A 21,283-nucleotide genomic window follows, 5' to 3' on the forward strand; every position below is an offset into this window, starting at 1 on the left:
TGGGTGGTGTGCCTAATTCCAAACAATCACATTTATGGCCAACAATCCCATCATATCCAGAATAATCATCAACTAATAATGGAATATTACTCACACACACACAAGGTTCAAGATTGCTTTCTAAAGACAAAATATTAAAATCAATCAACTTGTTTTTACTCCTTCCAACCACAGAAGTTTTGTCTTTTGCATTAAGACTCTCATCACAAGTGTCAACACTAGTTTTCATCACATCAAACTCACAAGTAGTTTCAGTTTCAGGATCACAACCGAGAACAACTAGTGTATCTCCACAAGATTCATTCAGTTTATCATCACAAGACAAAAGAGATTTTAAGCCCAAACAAGATAATTCCTTAGTCATACTCACACAATCAACATGCTTAACATTAGCATCTAAAGTAGTGAGTTTAGAAGTACCTTTAGGCTCACAAGATTGATCTTCTTTACCTTCAAGTCTGGCTTTTGGACAATTCTGCTCTTTCGTAATTGTTGCATCCTTTTCATGAGTTTCCATTGTATGAGGCTCATTCTCAAGATTGTTTCCAATGGTACCTACAAAAGAATTCAAACAACTAGAGGAAAAAGAAACATTGTGAGTGTTAGAGTGAAGAACTTCATCTCCCTCATTATTTTTCTTTTCTCTTATGTTCTTTTCAATTCCATTCTCTTGTTTCTTTTATGGCAGCCCACTCATTCCAGTCAACCCGAACTTCCCATTTTGCATGGCATTACACTCCCCTATAGGCATAGAAGAGACATATGCACTATTGGGATTTTCTTTCGGAAGTGGGAATGGAAAGAGAGACCATCCTTCCTCGTCCATGACATACCTTATCCAATCTCGTACATTTGGAACGTCGTGTTTTCGAAACCAGGGCTGTCCAAAGCATAAGTGACTTATTTTTAGGGGAAAAACATCACATCGGACCGTTTCAACATAATCTCCATGAGATATTACCACCTTGACCATCCACTCAACTTGATACCCATTATAGTCATATGGATATCTCTTTTTAACCTATGTCAAATTCAACCAATCAGCCGCATAAGGAGAGATGAATGTGGAATCACACAAATCATCAAGCTCTAGATCAAAGCCTAATCCACAAACATTCACCTTCAATTTTTGAAACCTTGGCCTAAATCTCTCTCATTTTCTTGGAAATAGTGGTCCTCTCCTTTGTGTAAGCCATCTAGTTCTTACTTCCGATTGAACGGGTTTAGTCCTCATAGCACCTTGGTCCATCATACCTGCATAACAAAGCTCAAAGAAAAGGTTATGAGTTAAACATCACCTTACTCACTCCCTTACTTTATTTGGGTGGCGCTCGGTTCACTTAATGATACAATAGGTTTGGTTCACTCCGTCTTGTAGTACCTGGCTTCCTCGGAATTGACCAACGCCTATTCAATCTCCCAAATTATACAAAAGATGCTACCTCTTCGGGATTAGAGTGAGATTATGGACTCTACAGTCGGACGACTCTTTTAATTGTGGCGCACTTGAGTCAAACAATTCACGACGAGTTAAAACAAGAAAAGCTTGAAAGAATTAGCACGGAAAAAGTTATAGCTCAAGAACTAGTAAACTTTGAGTAGGTAATTACTCAATGGATACTAGCTGGAAGTTATGTCACAAAGAAAGGATTAAGAAGCTTCCCAACCCCCCTTAAAATGTGCAAGGCAGCCCCCTAAGTCTTGCTAATTAATATCCTTTTACCAACTTGTCTTGGAATTTAATTACTACAAGTTTCAATGTAGCTTCTCGCCTTCCCAAAAGATGACTAGGGACTTGCACACTTGACTTCTCATTTTCCCAAGAGGTGATTAGGAACTTGGACACTTTTTTCTCAAGGTGACTGTTAGTCTTCCCAAGAATTGACTTGGGAACTTGTGTCAATTAATGGTTTGACTATTTGTTTGCCTCTACTCCCTTTCACACACCCCAAACTGATTTTTGACTTCTCCTAATGAGTGCAGCCCCCTTCTCCACGTTTTGGAGGGGTTCAATGCACCAACTCCTTGGGAATCAACTCTTGGCTAGTCCCTTTGACTTCCAAAACAGCTTTCACACTCCCTAACATCTTGAAAGCTTAAATTATCACCAAAATTAGATCAAACAAAGTTAGGAAATATGAAATTATCAAGAACACACATGAATATTCACAAAATATTTATGAACACTCAAGAACACAAGTATTCAAAACATTTTAAATGATATACCAAAATGACCATCTTGATGTCTAGTTTCCAAATATCATCATGGATCACCCAAAACTCCTAAACTAATGGCACGATTTGAGACTTTAGAAATAATAGTTCATGAACTTTTTCTTGAACATATGAACATCCAAGAACACAAGTCTTCAAACACCAAAAATCATATTCACCAAATAGATCAAGGAACACCGAAATACTCCAAATCTTTCCAATTTTTGGATTCTTGCCCTTCTTAACTAGGGGAAATCAACCCAACAACTTTCAACCCTCAATTTCAACCTCTTCTATAAGACTCACTTTGAGTCTTCAAGTTTCAAGGTCTAACAATGGTGGAAATTGAAAATCTAACTGCAATTGACTCAAAACTTTAGATTTAGAACCTAAGAACTCTAAGGAACACGAATCTAACACTAGAATCAACAAACAAGGAATTCAAACGAATTTTGGATTATTTTTTTCCAGATTTTTTTTTGTGAATACCAAACCCAAGACTAGATTTGTTGGAACAAATCCATACTAGGCTCTGATACTAAATGATGCAAGAAAATAAAGACAAGATAGAAAAAAGACACAATTGATAAACAATTGGGCAATAACTAGAAGAACTTGTCCTAGTTACCTTCCAAAAGGATCAAATGCACCTACCTTATGCAACAATCCTCAAGAGAATAACAATCTCTTGCAAATTTAATGATCAAAATAAGGTTGTACAATTTGGAGTTCACCAAATCACAAGTCTCAACTAGAGAGAAAAGTTCAATATTCATATATTTCAAGATAGGTTCCCTTCAAATGATTTCCAAGCACCTTTAAATAAGGTTCTTAAAATATACTAGTCAAAAGAAATAAATGGAAGTGTAGTCTTCTAGGTGCAAAGAAGACTACAAAATGCATACTCCTAGATAGGGTTGTTCACAGTTTTGGTTAAAACCAAAACCAAACCGAAAATTTAACCAAACCGAATAAAATAACCGACATTTGGTTTAGTTTGGTTTGGTTTGGTTTTAAATTTGAAAAATCGATAATATTTTGTTTGGTAATGGTTATAGTAAAAAATAACCGAATAAATAACCGAACCAAACCGATAATTATATACATAAAATTTATAATTATTTATATGTATAATATTAGTTTTTCATAAATAATTAAAGATATTTTATACCTTTTAATTATTAATTTAATTTTGGTCTACTTATTTTTAAGGCCCATGTCTTAAAAGAATATGTCCAACAATCCAAGCCCAACTCTAATAAGTCGTAAGCATAAGGGTTGTTTGTATTTTGAAACCTCTGTTTGACTTATTCTTTTGAATCTAAACTGTTTTGCAAGTTTGGTCCACCTGATTTGCCAACAGCGTGTCTTTCCCTCAATATGCAGCAAAGTTCACCCTTGTGGGCTATGAGGAAAAAAGAGTTTCATAAGAAATTTGAAGAATGTAGAGAGACAATATTTGAATTGTCACGGCTAGTCATAAACCGAAAAATCGAACCAAACCGAACCAAACCGACAATAACCAAACCGGTGGTTATTATTTTACTTGGTTTGGTTATGGTTTTAGACATTTAAAAACCGACTAAATTGGTTTGGTTATGGTTTTAACCAATAACCGACCCAAACCGAACCATGAACACCCCTACTCCTAGAAGCCTAGAAAGCCACTACACATTATAAAAGTCAAAATAGCCTTTAATAAGCCTAGAAAACACAAAAAAGGAAGCTTCCTTCGTTCACATTAGACCAGCCCCTCATGTTCACACTAGATTTTCTAGAAGTCCTAATTTGGGCTGCTAGGCTTGTTCTTTCTGTGGGGCAGATCTTGGGCTTCAATCCATATCCTCTCGAGCTTCAATTTGGGTCTTCTCGGCTTGAACACTTGAGTCGTCACCATGGTAATTTGGATTGCATCATCCTCCCTTTTTTGGAAGAATTTCGTCCTCGAAATTACAACATTAATATCAACCTCGACCGCAGCATCAACCTCAACCACATCATTATGGAATAGTTGGATCATCATCATGGCTATATGGACTACATCATTTGCTCCGGTGATAATAGAGGTTTTGTAATGAGCGGGTGGGGGAAGAGGAGCGGCTCAGAGGGGGAAGGGGGGGGGGGGGGGGGGGGGGGGGGGGGGGGGGCAGCAGCAGCAACAACACGGGTGGGGGGAGGGGGGGGCAGCAGCAGCAACAGCACATTGAATAGTCGGTGCTGTTGAACAGCAGCAGCAAATTGAATTTTGGACGGGGTGATGTAATTTCGGTGATGAATTTAGTTGCGGATCTTGAATTTATGGTGATTGTTTGCAATTTCTTATAGTGACAGTAGTTATGAAGCGATTTAATGGTTGATTTGGTTGTGGGTGGTGAAATTTGTGGTTAATTTTTTTATTTTATGGTGGTAGGTTTGATGGTTGGTTTATTTTATGGCGGTGGGTTTGATGGTTAGTTTGACGGTGGTGATCGATATGGTGGTGGTGAAATTGATTGTGGTGGTAGCGGTGGATATGGTGGTGGTGAAATGGGTGGTGGAAAATTTGGTGGTGGGGGTGGTGGGTTTTGTAATGAGTATAGAAGAAATGGAAAAAGAAAATAGTGCAAATTAAAAAGAAAAAAGAAAAAGTACTGAAAATAATAAAATTTATTTTATTTCTACGTGGCGCTGACGTGGCATGCGCGTGTGGAACACCACACGCTGTGAAAGTGGTATAATACCTTGCAGGGTGGTCTTAAATTTACTTTTAAGATGTTAAGGTATATAATAGCTCACTCGTATAATTTAAGTGTGATATCGACATTTTGAATATAATTTAGGATTGCTTTGATGTATTTTGCCATTTCCCAAATTTCCTCTCGTGACGTGGCTGATTTCTTTTCATGAAAACCTTGCGGCTACAGACGCAAAAAATTAATAAACTGAATTATGGTTGGAACATTCACATGCACAGCGCCTCACCGATTTGACTTTATATATATATATATATATATATATATATATATATATATATATATATCATTTTACAGTTGCATTTGCCAAATCCACACAGGAAGAGGATATAGTGATTGAGCAACGACATGATAAAGGTGAATGTAGTTAGCCAACGGGTGAGGCCATATCTCGGACAAGTTGTACAAAGAAGAGCCTGCACTTCAGCGAGATGGGAAGGAGGTGTTTCCATGGTTCAAGGAGCTTCCAGGGGCATTGGCTTGGAATTTGTAACTCTCCTTTCTTTATTTATCCCTCTTTCTTCTATGCTTTTTTTTTTTTTTTTGTGTGTTTGGTGGGTTTATCTTAGTAGTTATTCTATGTGCTTCATTTTTTACAGTTTTTACTCCATTCAGAAATGATTGACAGAATTGTTCATTTTGACAACTATCTACTTTTAACATTTCAATTTTAACCTACTCATGTTGAAAGCCATATGATCTTGATAGAGGGAGTATAATTTGGGTGTATTATATTCATAAATTCTGTGTTTCAGATACTCGCAGAAATCAAGGGACAAGAAACTAAAGATCAAAGCAACTACTCCCAAGAAAGGATAAACGCGACTATCTACTAGCTTTCTACCCTGATCTGAGTCCTCCGTACCCTCCTATCTTAGGTCATGTCCTCGGTAAGCTGAAAATGCGCCATGTCCTGTCTTATCACCTCTCTCTAATACTTCTTCGGCCTACCTCTACCTCTTCTGAAACCGTCCATAACCAGCCTCTCGCACCTCCGCACTGGGGCATTTGTGTCTCTCCGGATCACATGCCCAAACCATCTCAGCCTCGCTTCCCGCATCTTGTCCTCCACCGAGGCTACTCCTACCTTATCTCGGATAAATTCATTCCTAATCCTATCGCTCCTAGTGTTCCCACACATCCATCGCACCATTCTCATTTTCGCCACTTTCATCTTCTGAACGTGAGACTTCTTGACTGGCCAACACTCCGCCCCATACAACATAGTCGGCCTGACTACCACTTTGTAGAACTTGCCTTTGAGTTTTGGTGGCACCTTCTTGTCGCAAAACAATTGAATCCGATTTTTACCATTATTTTCATATCCGTAATAGTGTGAAAAGAAGGCTCGGCTCCAAGTTGTTCAAGAATAGTGGCGTTGAGTTTCTCGACCAAAGCCTCCATTTCATCCACCCTGCACCAATATGGTGTGTAATGTCATCATCAATCTCCCCATTTCCTTGTATAATAGACCCAAGATACTTGAAACTATCTATCTTCTGTATGACCTGGGTGCCAAGCTTCACTTCCACGTCAGCCTCATGCACTATATCGCTGAACTTGCACTCCAAGTACTCTGTCTTAGTCCTACTCAACTTGAACCCTTTAGACTCTAGAGTTTGTCTCCAGACCTCCAGCTTAGCGTTAACTCCGCTGCGAGTCTCGTCAATCAGGACTATGTCATCCGCGAATAACATACACCATGGCACCTCACCTTGAATTTGCCGCGTCAATCCATCCATCACCAAGGAAAATAAAAATGGGCTAAGAGCTGATCCCTGGTGCAACCCCATCATAACTGGGAAGTGCTCCGAGTCTCCTCCCATAGTCCTTATCCTGGTCTTGGCCCCATCATACATGTCCTTGATCTCCCTACTGTACGCCACAGGTGCACCTCTAGCCTCCAAGCATCTCCATAGAACCTCTCTCAGAACTTTATCGTATGCCTTTTCTAGGTCGATGAACACTATGTGTAAGTCCCTCTTCCTCTCCTTATACTGCTCCACCAGTCTCCGTACAAGATGAATAGCTTCTGTAGTAGAGCGCTCCGGCATGAATCCGAACTGGTTCTCTGAAATAGACACGTCTCTCCGCACCCTCATCTCCACCACCCTTTCCCACACTTTCATAGTGTGGCTTAGCAGTTTGATCCCTCTGTAGTTGTTGCAACTTTGAATGTCGCCCTTGTTCTTGTACAATGGAATCATTGTACTGCATCGCCATTCTTCGGGCATCTTAGCCGTCTTAAAGATGCATTAAATAACCGAGTCAACCACTCCAGACCTGCCCTACCTGCAGTCTTCCAAAATTCCCCAGGAATCTCGTCGGGCCCGGTCGCTCTTCCCTTACTCATCCTACGAACAACACCCTTAACTTCCTCAATCTTTATACTCCTACAATATCCAAAATCACGACACCTCTCGGAGTACTCCAAATCTCCCAACACAATGTCTCTGTCCCCTTCGTCGTTCAAGAGTTTGTGGAAGTATAACTGCCATCTCTGTCTAATGAAAGCGTCCTCGACCAGTACCCTGCCATCCTCGTCCTTGATGCACTTCACCTGATCCAAGTCACGCGCCCTCCTCTCCCTCGCCTTGGCTAGTCGGTACAACTTCTTATCCCCGCCTTTGTCCTCTAGTTCTGCATACAGGAGTTCAATGCTGTTTTTGCCGTTGTAACCGCTAACTTGGCCTCCTTCCTCGCCATCTTATACAATTCCCTATTCGTCCGCTTCTCCTCATCATCCTTGCTGTCTACCAACTTCGTATACTTTACCTTCTTTGCTTCTACCTTCTCTTGAACTTCTCCATTCCACCACCAGTCCCCTCGGTGCCGGTAGCAACTACCCTTCGAGACCCCCAGCACCTCTCTAGCTGCTTCCCTAATGCAACTGGCCGTCCTATCCCAGATGTCGGTCGCCCCCTCACTACTCTCCCAAGCTCCCATAGCCCTCAACTTCTCCCCCATCTCCAGGGCACCCGTCATGGTCAAACTCCCTCATTTGATCCTAGGCTTGTCATCCACGACCTTCTTTCTCTTCCTCATCTTGATCCCCAAGTCCATCACCAAGGGCTTATGCTGGGTCATTAGGCTCTCACTCGGAATCACCTTGTAATCTTTACAGAGACCTTTATCGCCCTTCCTAAGCAGAAAAAAGTCTATTTGCGTCTTAGCCACCAAACTACGAAAGGTTACTAAGTGCTCCTCCTTCTTCGGGAAACTCGAATTGGCTACCACCAGCCTAAAGGCTTTTGCGAAATCCAACAGTGCAACTCCTCCTCCGTTCCTGTCCCCGAAACCACAACCTCCATGCACATCGTCATAACCCCCCGAAATTGACCCGATGTGTCCATTGAAATCTCCTCCTATGAATAGCTTCTCAGTGGGCGGTATACCTCCCACCATCTCGTCCAAATCCTCCCAAAAACGTCTCTTCTCTTCCTCTCCCAAGCCCGCTTGAGGCGCGTAAGCACTAATAATGTGCAAGATAAACCCTCCAACGACCAGCTTAATCGTCATCATCCTATCATTGACACTCTTAACCCCTACCTCCTGGTCTCTTAAGTCACTATCTACTAAAATGCCTACCCCATTCCTATCCCTCGACATACCTGAGAACCATGGCTTATACTCATCCACATCTTTAGCCCTTGATCCTACCCATTTACCCATTTAGTCTCCTGGATACAAGCTATATTAATCCTCCTCTTCTTAAGAATCTTAACTAGTTCAATGGACTTCCCCGATAAAGTCCCAATATTCCAAGACCCTACTCGCAGACTAGAAACTCCCTTAACCCACCTACCCCCTCCAGCCCTCCTCTTACTGTTCTTTTAAGTTTTCAATTTGTTTGCTTTTCCTTTTTCCTCTTATTATATTTGAACAGTTTAACAAGCAATTTTGTAATGTAAACCAGATAGCTGATGTCCTGTTTTTTTTTTTTTTAGTTTTATCTTGATGCTTGAATGTAAGCAGGAAGTTTGTCATCTATTTTCTCTGTTTCTCTGGCATTGGGTTTAGATCAAACCTCCGATTGGTGAAATGGCTGTAGGTGTCTGGCATGAGTGCTCATAAAGGACTAAGTTCTTTAACAATCCAAAAATTGGGTATAGTGCACCCTCATTCATACAGCTAGTTAGAGTAGAGACTGGATTTCTAATTTCTTTCTTAATCATCAGCCATTCATTTTCTCGTCCTTTCTTTTCCATACGTCTCTCTTGGCCATCTCATGTTACTTGGTTCCCATGCTACAGCCAAAATTTGCACAAATGAATTGAAACAGTACAAACTTTCATGAAGTTCGAAACAAAGGAATAGAAAAATCTTTCTCTATGGTCTCAATACACATAGATAATTTGTCCTAACTGAAGTAATCATTAGGTTTGTATAACTGCTTACTTAATATCTGTCAACATGACCTTTTGTTTTTGATGGGCTGGTCTGACTGGAAGAGTTTAATTCTTTTGCAAACTCTAAAACTTAGCATCTGTCTATATACTTTTCTGTGCATGGGAAAACTTCCTCTGACAGGATATACCAACATACCTCTGTTTTTGGTCCAATCATTAATGAACTATGATTGTTAGTTAATTATCACTCTCTTTAACTGCTCAAACAAGGTCTTACCTGAGTTTCTGACTCGTGCAGGTTAGACAATTGTTAGAGAAAAATGACAAAGGCTACATTGTTGCAACGTGTCGTAATCCTAGTGGTGCAACAGGGCTTCTGGAATTGAAGAATAAGTTTCCTGAGCGCCTTGACATTCACCCGTTAGATCTGACAGTTGAAAGCACTATCGAGGTATATTTTAGTAGTTATTTCCTTGCACACATTCTCCTTTTGCCTTTTTGTTCAAGTGGGAATATCATCTTAGCTTCACCGGCCAAAAGAATCATTTGCGTATTTCTTGGATTCTTGATAGTCTTGTTTGTTGATGTACATTTTTAGTATTTCATAACAATGCTAATTCTCAGGGCTCAGCCAAATCAATCAGAGACAAATATGGCTCGCTAAACCTTCTAATTAATGCATCTGGTATTCTTTCAATACCCAATGATCTGCAGCCAGGTACATTGTTTCTCTGTTTTGTTTTCATTAATTTATCAATTGTAGCTTGGACACTGTTGCAACTTATAACGATGATGAAACAGATAAATGATCCTTTCCTTTCTTTTAATTGTGGTATTGGTGGAGTGAGTCATTTATCTTCTCTCTTTTTTTCAGTACAGAAACAACACTGAGTAAGGTGGAGAGATCATCCTTGCTTCTTGCTTATGATATCAATGCTGTTGGTCCTATTTTGGTTATCAAGGTGTGGTCTTTTAGTTTTCTCTCATGTTGTAGGCTAAAAGAACAATTTATTAATCATTTCTTTTTCAGCAGCAACTATTTCTGATCAATCAAGATTTTGAATGCTCAACAATGAATATCTTGTGCTGATATTTTGACCGACAAATTAGTTATTACCCATGATAATGTGTATACGACCAGGAATTTCTGCTCTCTCCTTGAAGAGAAGAAGCTAATACGTCTTTTTACCTGACTATGAAGCTAAACAACTTAACTCGAGCAAGGATTGCCTCTTTTATACCAAACTTTGCCAACCAAGCAGATTAGAATAGAGTAGGAAATCTTTTTTCCCGAAAGGCAAACAATTTTGATCTTTTTGCATCAGTAGTCATCAACTAGGCCTCTAAGCCTCGGGTTCAATAGTAAGAGCTCAGCACGTGATATGTTGCTAGGCGCATATCACGAGCTTCAACCCTGTCGCAGACAAAAAGCTTGGTCTTGTGTGGGACTTTGAATCTTTCTTAAAACTTATGAGCCCAACACATAGCAATTTCTTGCCCTTTGTTAGTAATAATGTTGAATAACCGGTTTTAACAAACTGTAAATGATAATCTAAGCGAAGATGTGGAGAAAAGATAACCTGGTGTGATATCTTTCGGTAATCTGCACAATTCTAATCTGTTGGAGATGTCTCAGTTTGTAGAAATTCCTTGCTGTCACGCTGGTTGATCTTAGTCCAGAGTCTTCAAGTTCCCATCAAAAAAATGTGAGCAAGTCCTTCCCTCAGAAGGTTGAATAGTAGCTTGTCTAACTCTTGTTTGTTCCTAGATGTAACTCGAGAGAAGTTAAGATAGAGGGCAAACAGCTGTTTTAGGTTTCCTATTAATTTTAAACAATAAAACAGACTCATCTGCTGTTACTTTTCAAAAAAATAAAATAAAACAGACTTATCTGAATAAAATATATTGCCCTATGTCAATTGTATTCAACCGGCATCATCAGATGAAATTGGATTATCCTGGTGAATTTAGCAAAAAATACACATGGACCATGCAAGAACCTCATTGTCGGACTCACTGTCATGCCGATGGATATTAGTCCAGAGTTTTAAGGTTTCCATTTTTTTTTTGCAAGTGCTTCCCTCATAGGTTGGATTATAGCTTGTTAGTAAAAGTAACTTGGCAGATGTTGAGAAAGAGTACCACCAGTTCTTTTCTGTTTCCTATAAATTTATTGAACAATTAGATAGACTAATCTGAATAAAATATATTTTCTTATGTCAATTGTATTGGATCGCCATCATGAAATGAAGTTGGATATTTGGATTATCCTGGTGAAGTAAGGGGAAACCATCATGGAGTATCATACAGGATCCTGATTGTTGGACTTGTGCATAGAAGATCTTGCTAAAGATAGACATATTCCAAAAAAGAAAAAGATCTTGCTAGAGTTATTCATGTACTAGTTATATCGACATTTAGAAGAATGATCCACACATTTAAAGCAATATACGTGTTTCATGAGTTGCCAAAGCATTGTTTAAAAAAAATAATCAACAGGGATGTGCTGATAAGAGATCCTTTAATTGTAGATCATGTAAAAAATAGAGGATTCTCAACGTTAGATTTACCTTTTTCTTTTTTTACATCCTACCCTCCCCAGACTCCACTTGTGGGATTACACTGGCTATGTTGTAATTTATTTTGAGTACCTCTTGCTTTTGACAATGTAACTTTTAGTTCATGTTTTGCGTGAACAGCACATGTGGCCTTTGCTGAAAGCTGGAGGTGGCTCTGGAACTGACAAGGATTTTGCTATTGTTGCGAACTTAAGCGCAAGGGTGGGATCGATTGGAGACAATGCTTTGGGAGGGTGGCACTCCTATCGTGCATCTAAGACTGCATTAAATCAGTGTATGCTCTTTAAAAAATCCAATTACTCAATTACATATTTAACTTCTGCTGATGGTAGTAAAGTTGAATGTCTCCATGAAGTTTCTTTGACCAAACAAAATGTCGTGTAGAATAATTGAAAAATGATATCAAATGTATTATTGAGATCTCTAGCATGATCATGGAAGGCGAAAAAGAAACCTTTCTTAGTGTACGCATGGTTAGAAACAACAACAACAACAACATACCCAGTTGAATCCCACAATGTGGGGTCTGGGGAGGGTTAAGTGTACGCAAACCTTACCCCCCACCTTGGAAGGTAGGGAGGCTGTTTCCGAAAGACCCTCAACTCAAAAGAAAACAAGGGAAAACAAGGGAAAAGAGTCAGATACAGACAAGCAAATCAAAGCAATGCGAAAATGAGAAATAACAAGAGCAAAGAAGTCATGATAAAACAGCATGGAAAGACAAGACCCAACACATAAAAGCATGAATCAAAGGGCAATAAACAGTAGAGCAAAACTACGCCTACTAGTGCGAAAGAAAAGTGAGACTACCTACTAGTTTGAGTCCTCCATAACCTCCTATCTAAGGTCATGTCCTCGGTAAGCTGAAACTGCGCCAGGAAAAAGGAGAAAGAACGGGTTCCAGTTCTCTGTGTTTTATGAACTAGTAAGTCAAAACTGTAGGGGAAATGAGCAACAGTTTGAAATGATCAAAGAATGACCATTCAGTTCAACCAAGAGCTTTTCTTACATTTTATATGGTAGATGGTAGTGGGGTCAGTGCAGGTTAAGTTGTGGGATCACTGGATGGAGAATAGTTGACCATTAAGCGCTGGGAACAGACACGATGAATATGAAGAGTGAACTGTCCCAAACAGGATATTCTCCACCTCGGTCAGGTTTCAACTTCTTATGGATCAGTCTGGAGAGAAAATCTTAACTTGATAATTTTTTATTTTTTATTCATATTTTCTTTTTTCCCCTTTCATTTTTGCTTGAAGAATCATGAGAGTATTTAGTGTGAAGTTCACTCCTCTCTCCATATCCTTTTTATCTTTCTTACACTTGGAGTTTAGAGATGATTAGACCCATGGGCACCCTTAAACTCATGTATGTATTGATTGTTGAGAGACAAGAAGCCAATAATGTAATTCAGAAGGTGCACTGGCACATGTACTGGTGCTCGGTGCATTTTCTTCCAAGTAGCATTTCTTGTGGACAGACACAATAAAAATTCAGTACAATTACGAGAAAACTTTGGAATGTTTCATTTTTAGTTTGGGATATATACTTGTTCAACCATTTCCAGAATTTCATAATCCAATGTCTTAACATTAGGGGGATACAATATTTGTTGAGTCCTACTAAAAACAAAGCAAAATCTTGGTGAAATGTTATGCATTGATCTTTCTGGACGCATACCCCAATATATTCAGCTATAAACATTTGGTTTTTTTTTTTTTTTTTTTTTTTTTTTTTTTGAGGAAATTGCAAATCCACAAGGAAATTGGTTCTAAATAATGCATGAAGAGTTCACAGTTGCGTTCCCTTGTACTATTTTATAAGCAACCAAACAAGATAATACCTAAATGCTTTCTGTTAATCAAGAGTTGACCATATATATTTATTATTTTAAGTCGTTGAGTTTGGAGATCAGAAAAGGGAGGAACTAGTTTCTTTGGCTATCTTAAGTTATGTTGCCCCAGACACTGATAAAAATTGGATTTATGTTGCCCCATATCCCCGTAAGTCAAATACATATATACAATAGTGATGTAGTGAGTTAAAGTCAATAATGACAATTCTGAAGTTGGGCTGTTGTGTACCCCCGAATAGTCTGACTAAAATTATTAGACGAATCCTCAAGTGGACTAAACCTTATAGTGAAAATGGCAGCAGATTGCAAACCTCATCCATGTAAATAAATGACTTACTCTATCACTGTTTATAATAGAGAAGCGAACTTATTTGTGTGAAGATTTATTGGTACTTCATGAAGTCTAAGAATGCAATTGAGATATGATTCTAGAAATTATACAGTAACAGAGGATTTAACAATGTTTTGTTTATATAACTTCATACCTCTTTTTGTATTTTGATCCAGTTTTCCTCTGGTGAAATTGGTTCATGCTAACCATGTCTTAATGCTCCAGTAACAAAGAATGTGTCGGTGGAATTTGCACGTAAGAAGGATCCAATTATATGCATTTTGTTGCACCCAGGCACAGTGGACACTGATCTCTCTCAACCATTCCAAAGAAATGTTCCAAAAGAAAAGCTTTTCACCAAAGAGTTCTCTGTTCAGAAGCTGCGCAGGATCATGAATAACACAAAGAGATCTGATAATGGCAAGTTTTTTGCCTGGGATGGTCAAGAAATTCCTTGGTGATTTTCCCCTGAAATCCAGACATGTCGATCGGGTATCAACTTGGTTTTGATTAATCCCTCCTGCATGATTTTCTTGCTTTCCTCTTGTTGACCAGTAGCTTGTTTTCTAGTTACCTTTATATGTCCTTGCACAAATATTCCCCCACTTCTTCTGATTTATCCATTAAATAAGAAAGAAATTACAGTTTCATTTGTACTTACAGAAGAGATTGTACAAATCGGTCTCTGGACTGAAGTGAATCTCTGCCTAGAAGTTCTATTCCTGAGTGAACATACTGAAATAAGAAACAGATTGGTAGTTTCACTTTAATGTGTTGTTTTAACTTGTTTTCCAATTTCAATCGAAATTAGATTAAATTATCATAATGTCATACGGAGATTCTCATGTAGTGCCCAAAGCCAAGGTCCTGGTGCCATTTCTCGTCTTTGCCTTCTCTGGAATTTGATATATGCTTATTCACATATAATATTACTAATATTTTTTCCTGTCAAATTGCTTATGAAAATTAGTTCAAGAAGAACCATAAAAAATATAAGGAATCCCCTTAATTATATATTCGACCAAGCAAATAGAGCGGGGAACAAATAATATGAGTACTATGAATGTTTAACTTTTTTGAATGTTTTATCGAAGGTTCATTAAGAACTTCCCAATTGGAACTGATGACCGACCTATCTCTAATTTCCTTTTAGAAAAATATTAAGTTTGAATTTACTGATGAGTATCCATACTTTTCAACTTTCAAAATATGCAGTAGCTATCTGTAATAGAACGTTATGAGTTGTGTTAAAGAAAGCTTTGGGTCACTGAAGTCTGATGTTATTTGCTGCATGGCAGCACTTTCTATATATCTAGTGCCGGAGGCGCAGCTCGAGTTTAGCAACGAGGAGGCATTGGATGAATACGCCACATATTTGCCAAGATTATTTTTTCCTTTTGCGGATTAATTCGGACCATCTTGGAACCAACAAGTGTCACAACTCCCCCCATCCGCTTTTACTTGTCACGCTTCGCTTCATGTGAGTGAGACTGCATGGACTTTGACTAGTATTTTAAGATGTGTTTTTTCTTCGTATTAATATTAAAAGAATTGCAAATAATAGTATTTTCCGTATAGTTTTCGAACATATAAATTTTTATTTTAAATTAATCTAATTCAATTTAGCTCTGAAGATTAGTTAAATTGACTCTCGAGAAGGGAAACATGACAAGTAAAAGTGAGCGAAGGGAGTAATAAATAGGAAGAGAAAATATTAGTATATGAGTTCTGGTCAAATATTTAAAAGATAAAACACACTCTTCTTTTTTTTTTTTTTGTCCTGCAATTTCTTATCCTAACTCTAGACAGGGGCGGAGCTAGGGGTTCATCAAAAATTACATTTTGTAAGGATATATTTATCTTCTTGATGAAACTCTGTCTCATTCGTTTTTTCATTAATTGGAGTAGTGTGACTCAAGATAGTCATGAAAGTTGATTTGATCTTATAAACAACTTTCTGTTGCAAAAACACTCAATTTTACTCCTCAAATCCTCTGGAGAAGCAACGAAAGAACTATGTTATGACTAGAAGTAGTTTCAAGAATATGGTTGCCTCTACTTATGTTCTCTCAAAAGCAACGTGGGAGAAATTAAATTGAAAATTGATTCCGACGGCATAATTGAAGGTTTTGAACTACAAGAATTCAACTTTTGTAACATAGGAATGGAGTGCCCGGAGTACTTGTATGAGTTTCAAATTCCTAGAGTTCACCTGTAAGTTTCGAACTTCAAGACCTGGTCAGAAGTGTTACTAGTAACACTTCAAACTCCATGATACTATCCAAGAATTTTACGTTCTGCAATTTTATTTTAACGGTTCTACTGGGACACATGAAGGGCCACTAAAGGTTCTCTGAGCTAAATCATATGAAGGAAATAAGGTACAGTGCATCTGCACACAAGGGCATAAATGCCAATGAGCACAGCAGAAAGAATGTGACATGAATACACTGCTGAAGTGAACCCGATTGCTATTCTGGAAGTTGGAGAACGTCAATAAACTATAGTATGCCTTTCCTTGATAATTAGCTGATATGGCGCGTATGAAAATCCTTACATTCAATTATGGATCATAGAATAAGAACACTGAAAACACGATAACTTGTTCATTTTTTGTACACAATTTCACCACTTTTGGGTTTCAAAATTCAGGAGTTTTTCCTGGAGTTTGTTCAAACATGAGGAATATTTCTTCGAGTTTAAATAACAAAGTTTGAACATCAAGAGTTTTTTTTTTTTTTTTTGTTTTGGATTTGAACGGTTCAAAAAAAGGAGAACGAGAAAGCGAGTCTATACCGCTTTTTAAGTAGTGATTATTTTTTAAATATTTTGCGAAACATTTATTATATTTTAATAAGAGCCCTAAAGGTCACTACCTGATATTGTTGTATTGAATATGGATGGTACATATCAAGGCGTCAACTCCATGAGAATTAAGATTTGCATGTGTCTTGTGAACTTTAAAGCATGTAGACCTTACTAGTTCATCTTTTACCTTTTAAATAGAGCGGTCAAAATGGACTGGGTCTACCCAATCCTATGACGTCACGGGCTTATTAATTGTGGAAAAATGACATAGTATATCTACTTGAGACTCTTTTTTATCTAAGATGTAACAATATTTTACAAAACATAACAGATCTGGAAAAATTAAAAGCCCAGCCCTTCCCTTTCTCCCTATTGTTTATTTCCGCGCTTGCTCCACCTGGGATTTTCTAGCTTATAAGCCCAAAACCTCGCAACAATGTCAATCCAAATACTTCAATTTTGAATCTCAAACTCTGATTCATTTCGACCTGCCAATTTGAAAGTGTTATACCTCGGAAAATTTTCCGTTCATGCACAGTGAATAGACTGACGAAGGGCACGACGTATACGATGTTTTGATGAGTAAGAAATAACATTTGATGGCCCTAATTAAGATTTCAAAGACATTCGTAGTAAGAGGAGAAAGTTTGCCAAGAGATGGAAGGGCATGCGATGTGTATCGGAAAGGATTTACGAGCAGCAACTTAATGATGATTAAATAGCGTCTTGGAGAAGAATTATAACGTCCCTTAGATTGTTAATGAGGTGATAAACAAGTGTCAAGAAGGTTCCATAAGGATTGGAGATCACACCAAGTGACGAGAACAAGATCAAGATCTGTGAAAAGATGAGTTATACGGTCGATTATACGATTCGTATAATGTTATACGGTCCATATAATGGACCGCAGAATCGTCACAGTGAAGTCCCTCATTGGTGAGATTATACGGTCACTTATACGGACCGTATAAAGTTATACGGCCTATATAATGTGTCGTATAATGGTCACAGAGGCAAGATGTTGAAGAGGTGATTTTACGATCACTTATACCGACCGTATAAAATTATACGGCCCGTATAATGTGTCGTATAATGGTACATAAACGATATGTTGTTGGGACGATTTCACGGTCACTTATACGGACCGTATAAGTTTATACGGACCGTATAAGTGTCCGCAGAATGCACGACGGGTCAAATTTTTCTAATTATAAATACAAGACCCCACGTTATTATTTTCATTTTTCTCACTTCTCCACTTCTCTCCAAGTCTCTAGAACATTCTACACCCTTTATCCACAAGAATTCTAGGGAAATCAAAGATCAATATCATAAATCCAAGGGAATCAAGTGTAAGAAAGCTATTGAGGGTTGCTTGAAGTCAAGAAATCTCTTGGATTGAAGCTAGGGTTTTTCTTCAAGTGGAGTATTGCTATCCAAAACCCATTCCTACACCATCAAAGGTAAGTTTTATGATCAATTCATGTTGTTTAAAGTATTGAGGGGTTGAAAGACTTGAATTATAGAAGGAAATAGAAAATGGGTTACAAATATGAGAATGGTGACATTTTTGAATAGTAGCTTAATATGAACCATGATTCTTTGTATATTACGAGCGTAGATATGTTATAAATGATATTAAGAACATAGGAGAAACATTATATGGGGATGAAGGTAATGTTGTATTATGACCATAGTTATGGATGCCCTTGAAATGGAAGTAGGAGAATTGAATAATGTATGGGTGATGAAGATTATTGAGTATGATATTATGGATATTGTTATTGACGTTTGGGAGTTGATATGTACTATGAGAAAAGTTGAATAAATAAAGGAAACGCTGCCCAATTTTCTCTAGCTTTAGTAAGCACGTTCATATAATCGATTAGCTAATGTTAATGCGAATTCTCTTGAAGGTGGAAACGTGAGCATTAAAGGAGAATAATCAAGCGATGGAATTGTTAAACGAAAGAGGTATGTAACGCTAGTCCTTTCTTTCTAAAGCATGACTCTTATGGTATGAATTCTCCTATATTTCCATGACTTTCCTACATATCGGAAATTATGAGTCTACGAATATAAAGAGCTTCATACAGGATAAAGAAAAGAGATACGTTACGAGCATGACAATACCGATGATGAATCTAAGTCTAGAAGTCCTAAAGCTCGTGATACGATATTCCTACGAAGCTAATGATCCTTATATGATTCCTGTGAAATTATTTCCCTACCTCTCCATGACTTTCTTACATTTCGGGAACTATGAGTCAACATTGATAAAGAGCTTCTTATGAGATAAAGATGAGAAATATGTCATGAATACGAAAATAATGATGGTAAGTTTAAGGCTAGAGATTCTAAAGCAAGATATGATGTTCATGAAGTTAATGATCCTATTTACGATCCCTTGATGTTGTTCATGGTGTACACTCACCTTAAAATGTTAGTTCCTTCAAGGTGAGATATGATGAATATGATTACTCCATAATGGAATCGGGGGTTCTCGACCTTACGTCACCCCGACATTGTTATAGATTTTCTATAAGCTCTAATGCATGTCCTATGACCAATGTTCCGAAAAGTTACGAGTCTATGTTCATAGGGGGTTCCATATGAGATAAAGGTAAGAGATATGCCATAGATACGATGATGGTAATGATGAGCCTAAGTTTAGAGATTATAAAGTCTATCATGCAATATTTTTGCGAAGTTCATGCTACGAATATGATATGATCTTCATAGATTGTCTTTAAATTCAAATGCATGCTCTATGAAAGGTTATGATAAGCTTATGAGATATATGTGATGATAACGATGACGATGTTGATAGTGATGACGATGATAATAGTGATGACGCTAAAGATGTTTATGGGCTTTTATGTATATGTGCCTATGTGTGGCTATTATGAAACCTCGAGCTTATATGGCCGGGTAGAATATATATATATATATATATATATATATATATATATATATATATATATATATATATATAATGCGCGCGCACCACTGCAGTTAGGTACGGATACCACTGAGCCTTGGTAGGGCCGGGTACGGATATCACTGAGCCTTGGTAGGGCCAGGCACGGACAACACTGAGCCTTGGTAGGGCCAGGCACGTATAACACCAAGCATTATTATAGCTGGGTACGTAAGACACCGAACCTATATGATCGGGTACGACACTACTATGTATTTGAATGTATGAAAAGCCCAGGAGACATGTATGTGATATTGTCAAGCCACTACGTGGCCGAATACGGATAATGTTTAATGTGTATGAGCAGATACGGTACTATGATATATATATATATATATATATATATATATATATATATATATATATATATATATGATACGATGAGGTATGCGCTATGATGATACATGTACTATGATTATACATGATATAGGCATGAAAGGTATCCACCCTTAAGAGTTACGCAGGTTATATCTTCATCTTATGTATTATGATTTCTCTATTATGTTCATTTCATTCATGCCTTACATACTCAGTACAATATTCGTACTGACGTCCGTTTTCTTTAGACGTTGTGTTCATGCCCACAGGTAGACAGGGAGGCGACCCAGATTTATAGAAGCTGATAAGCAGACTTTTGAGAGCACTTCATTATTCTAGAGGTGCCATTGATTTACTGTTTTGTGTACACATATGTTTTGGGCACGACGGGGTCCTGTCCCGTCCATATGTCTAGTACTCTAGTAAAGGCTCGTAGATACGTATATGTGGGTGGCATGGTCTCACGATGTTATTATTGTATGTATATTATTTTGATAGCCGAAGGGCTTATGTGTATAAAAGTATATATGTTTCCAATGAAAATGGTTTTCCTACGATTATGAGCATAAGAAATACGATTGTACGCAGAATGAGAAATAGAACGAGTGGTGCTCGGAGGTTAGCCCTGGGTACCTGTCATGGCCCTAGCCGGGTTGTGACAGAAAGGACGATAGAGCTTCTTCTCCGGTCTAATCTATTGAACCACCACAACTCAATGTTGGCCGCCACCTCCTCCACTAGTTTCTTTCTCCGACGAACTCGATGAACAAAGACCTCACGAACTCAACCTCTGCCTCAGATTTGTTGTGTTGCTTGGGGTTCATGGTTGTTTGGGATGTGTCACGGTGGTTTCAGGGATGAGATGTGTTGATTATAAAGTCATTTAATAGTTTTTTGTTCTTAATTTATGTGATGCATTTTTTTAGTCTATCCCAAAAGGAATGATATATTTTTATATTTAAAAATAGTTTAATTTTAGAATTAACATTCTACCCTTTGTGAGATAATTTATAGTCACATAACTATTTATGACTTATTTTAGACACAAATAAGATTTTCATTTTTTCTTAAACTATATTCATTTAAAGTGCAACACATACAACAATGTAAGTAGTAG

The 21,283-nt window shown here is 37.9% G+C and overlaps 1 protein-coding gene across 2 annotated transcripts; it reads left to right on the forward strand.

Annotated features, from left to right (window-relative positions):
* The first annotated feature begins 5,223 nt into the window (after positions 1 to 5,223).
* Positions 5,224 to 15,635, forward strand: LOC132631665 (uncharacterized). Of its 2 annotated transcripts, none has more exons than XM_060347324.1 (7): positions 5,224 to 5,435; positions 9,594 to 9,746; positions 9,920 to 10,013; positions 10,175 to 10,257; positions 11,995 to 12,148; positions 14,286 to 14,552; positions 15,359 to 15,635. In XM_060347324.1, the coding sequence occupies exons 1-6, from the start codon at positions 5,295 to 5,297 to the stop codon at positions 14,519 to 14,521; spliced, it is 861 nt and encodes a 286-aa protein (XP_060203307.1). In that variant the 5' UTR covers positions 5,224 to 5,294; the 3' UTR covers positions 14,522 to 14,552; positions 15,359 to 15,635. The 2 variants fall into 2 exon arrangements, with proteins under 2 accessions (XP_060203307.1, XP_060203309.1); XM_060347326.1 differs by having other exon boundaries at positions 15,377 to 15,635.
* Positions 15,636 to 21,283: the final 5,648 nt, after the last annotated feature.

Source organism: Lycium barbarum, chromosome 3 (assembly GCF_019175385.1).
Source record: "Lycium barbarum isolate Lr01 chromosome 3, ASM1917538v2, whole genome shotgun sequence".
NCBI classification, from domain to species: Eukaryota; Viridiplantae; Streptophyta; class Magnoliopsida; order Solanales; family Solanaceae; genus Lycium; species Lycium barbarum.

What these genes read in the sequence shown, in the direction of transcription:
- LOC132631665 (XM_060347324.1), top strand. Translation starts at nt 5,295, where the DNA reads ATGATAAAGGTGAATGTAGTTAGCCAACGGGTGAGGCCATATCTCGGA. An exon ending in ACCCAATGATCTGCAGCCAG is followed by an intron (nt 10,014 to 10,174) that starts GTACATTGTTTC and finishes TTTTCAGTACAG; the next exon opens with AAACAACACTGAGTAAGGTG. An exon ending in TAAGACTGCATTAAATCAGT is followed by an intron (nt 12,149 to 14,285) that starts GTATGCTCTTTA and finishes TTAATGCTCCAG; the next exon opens with TAACAAAGAATGTGTCGGTG.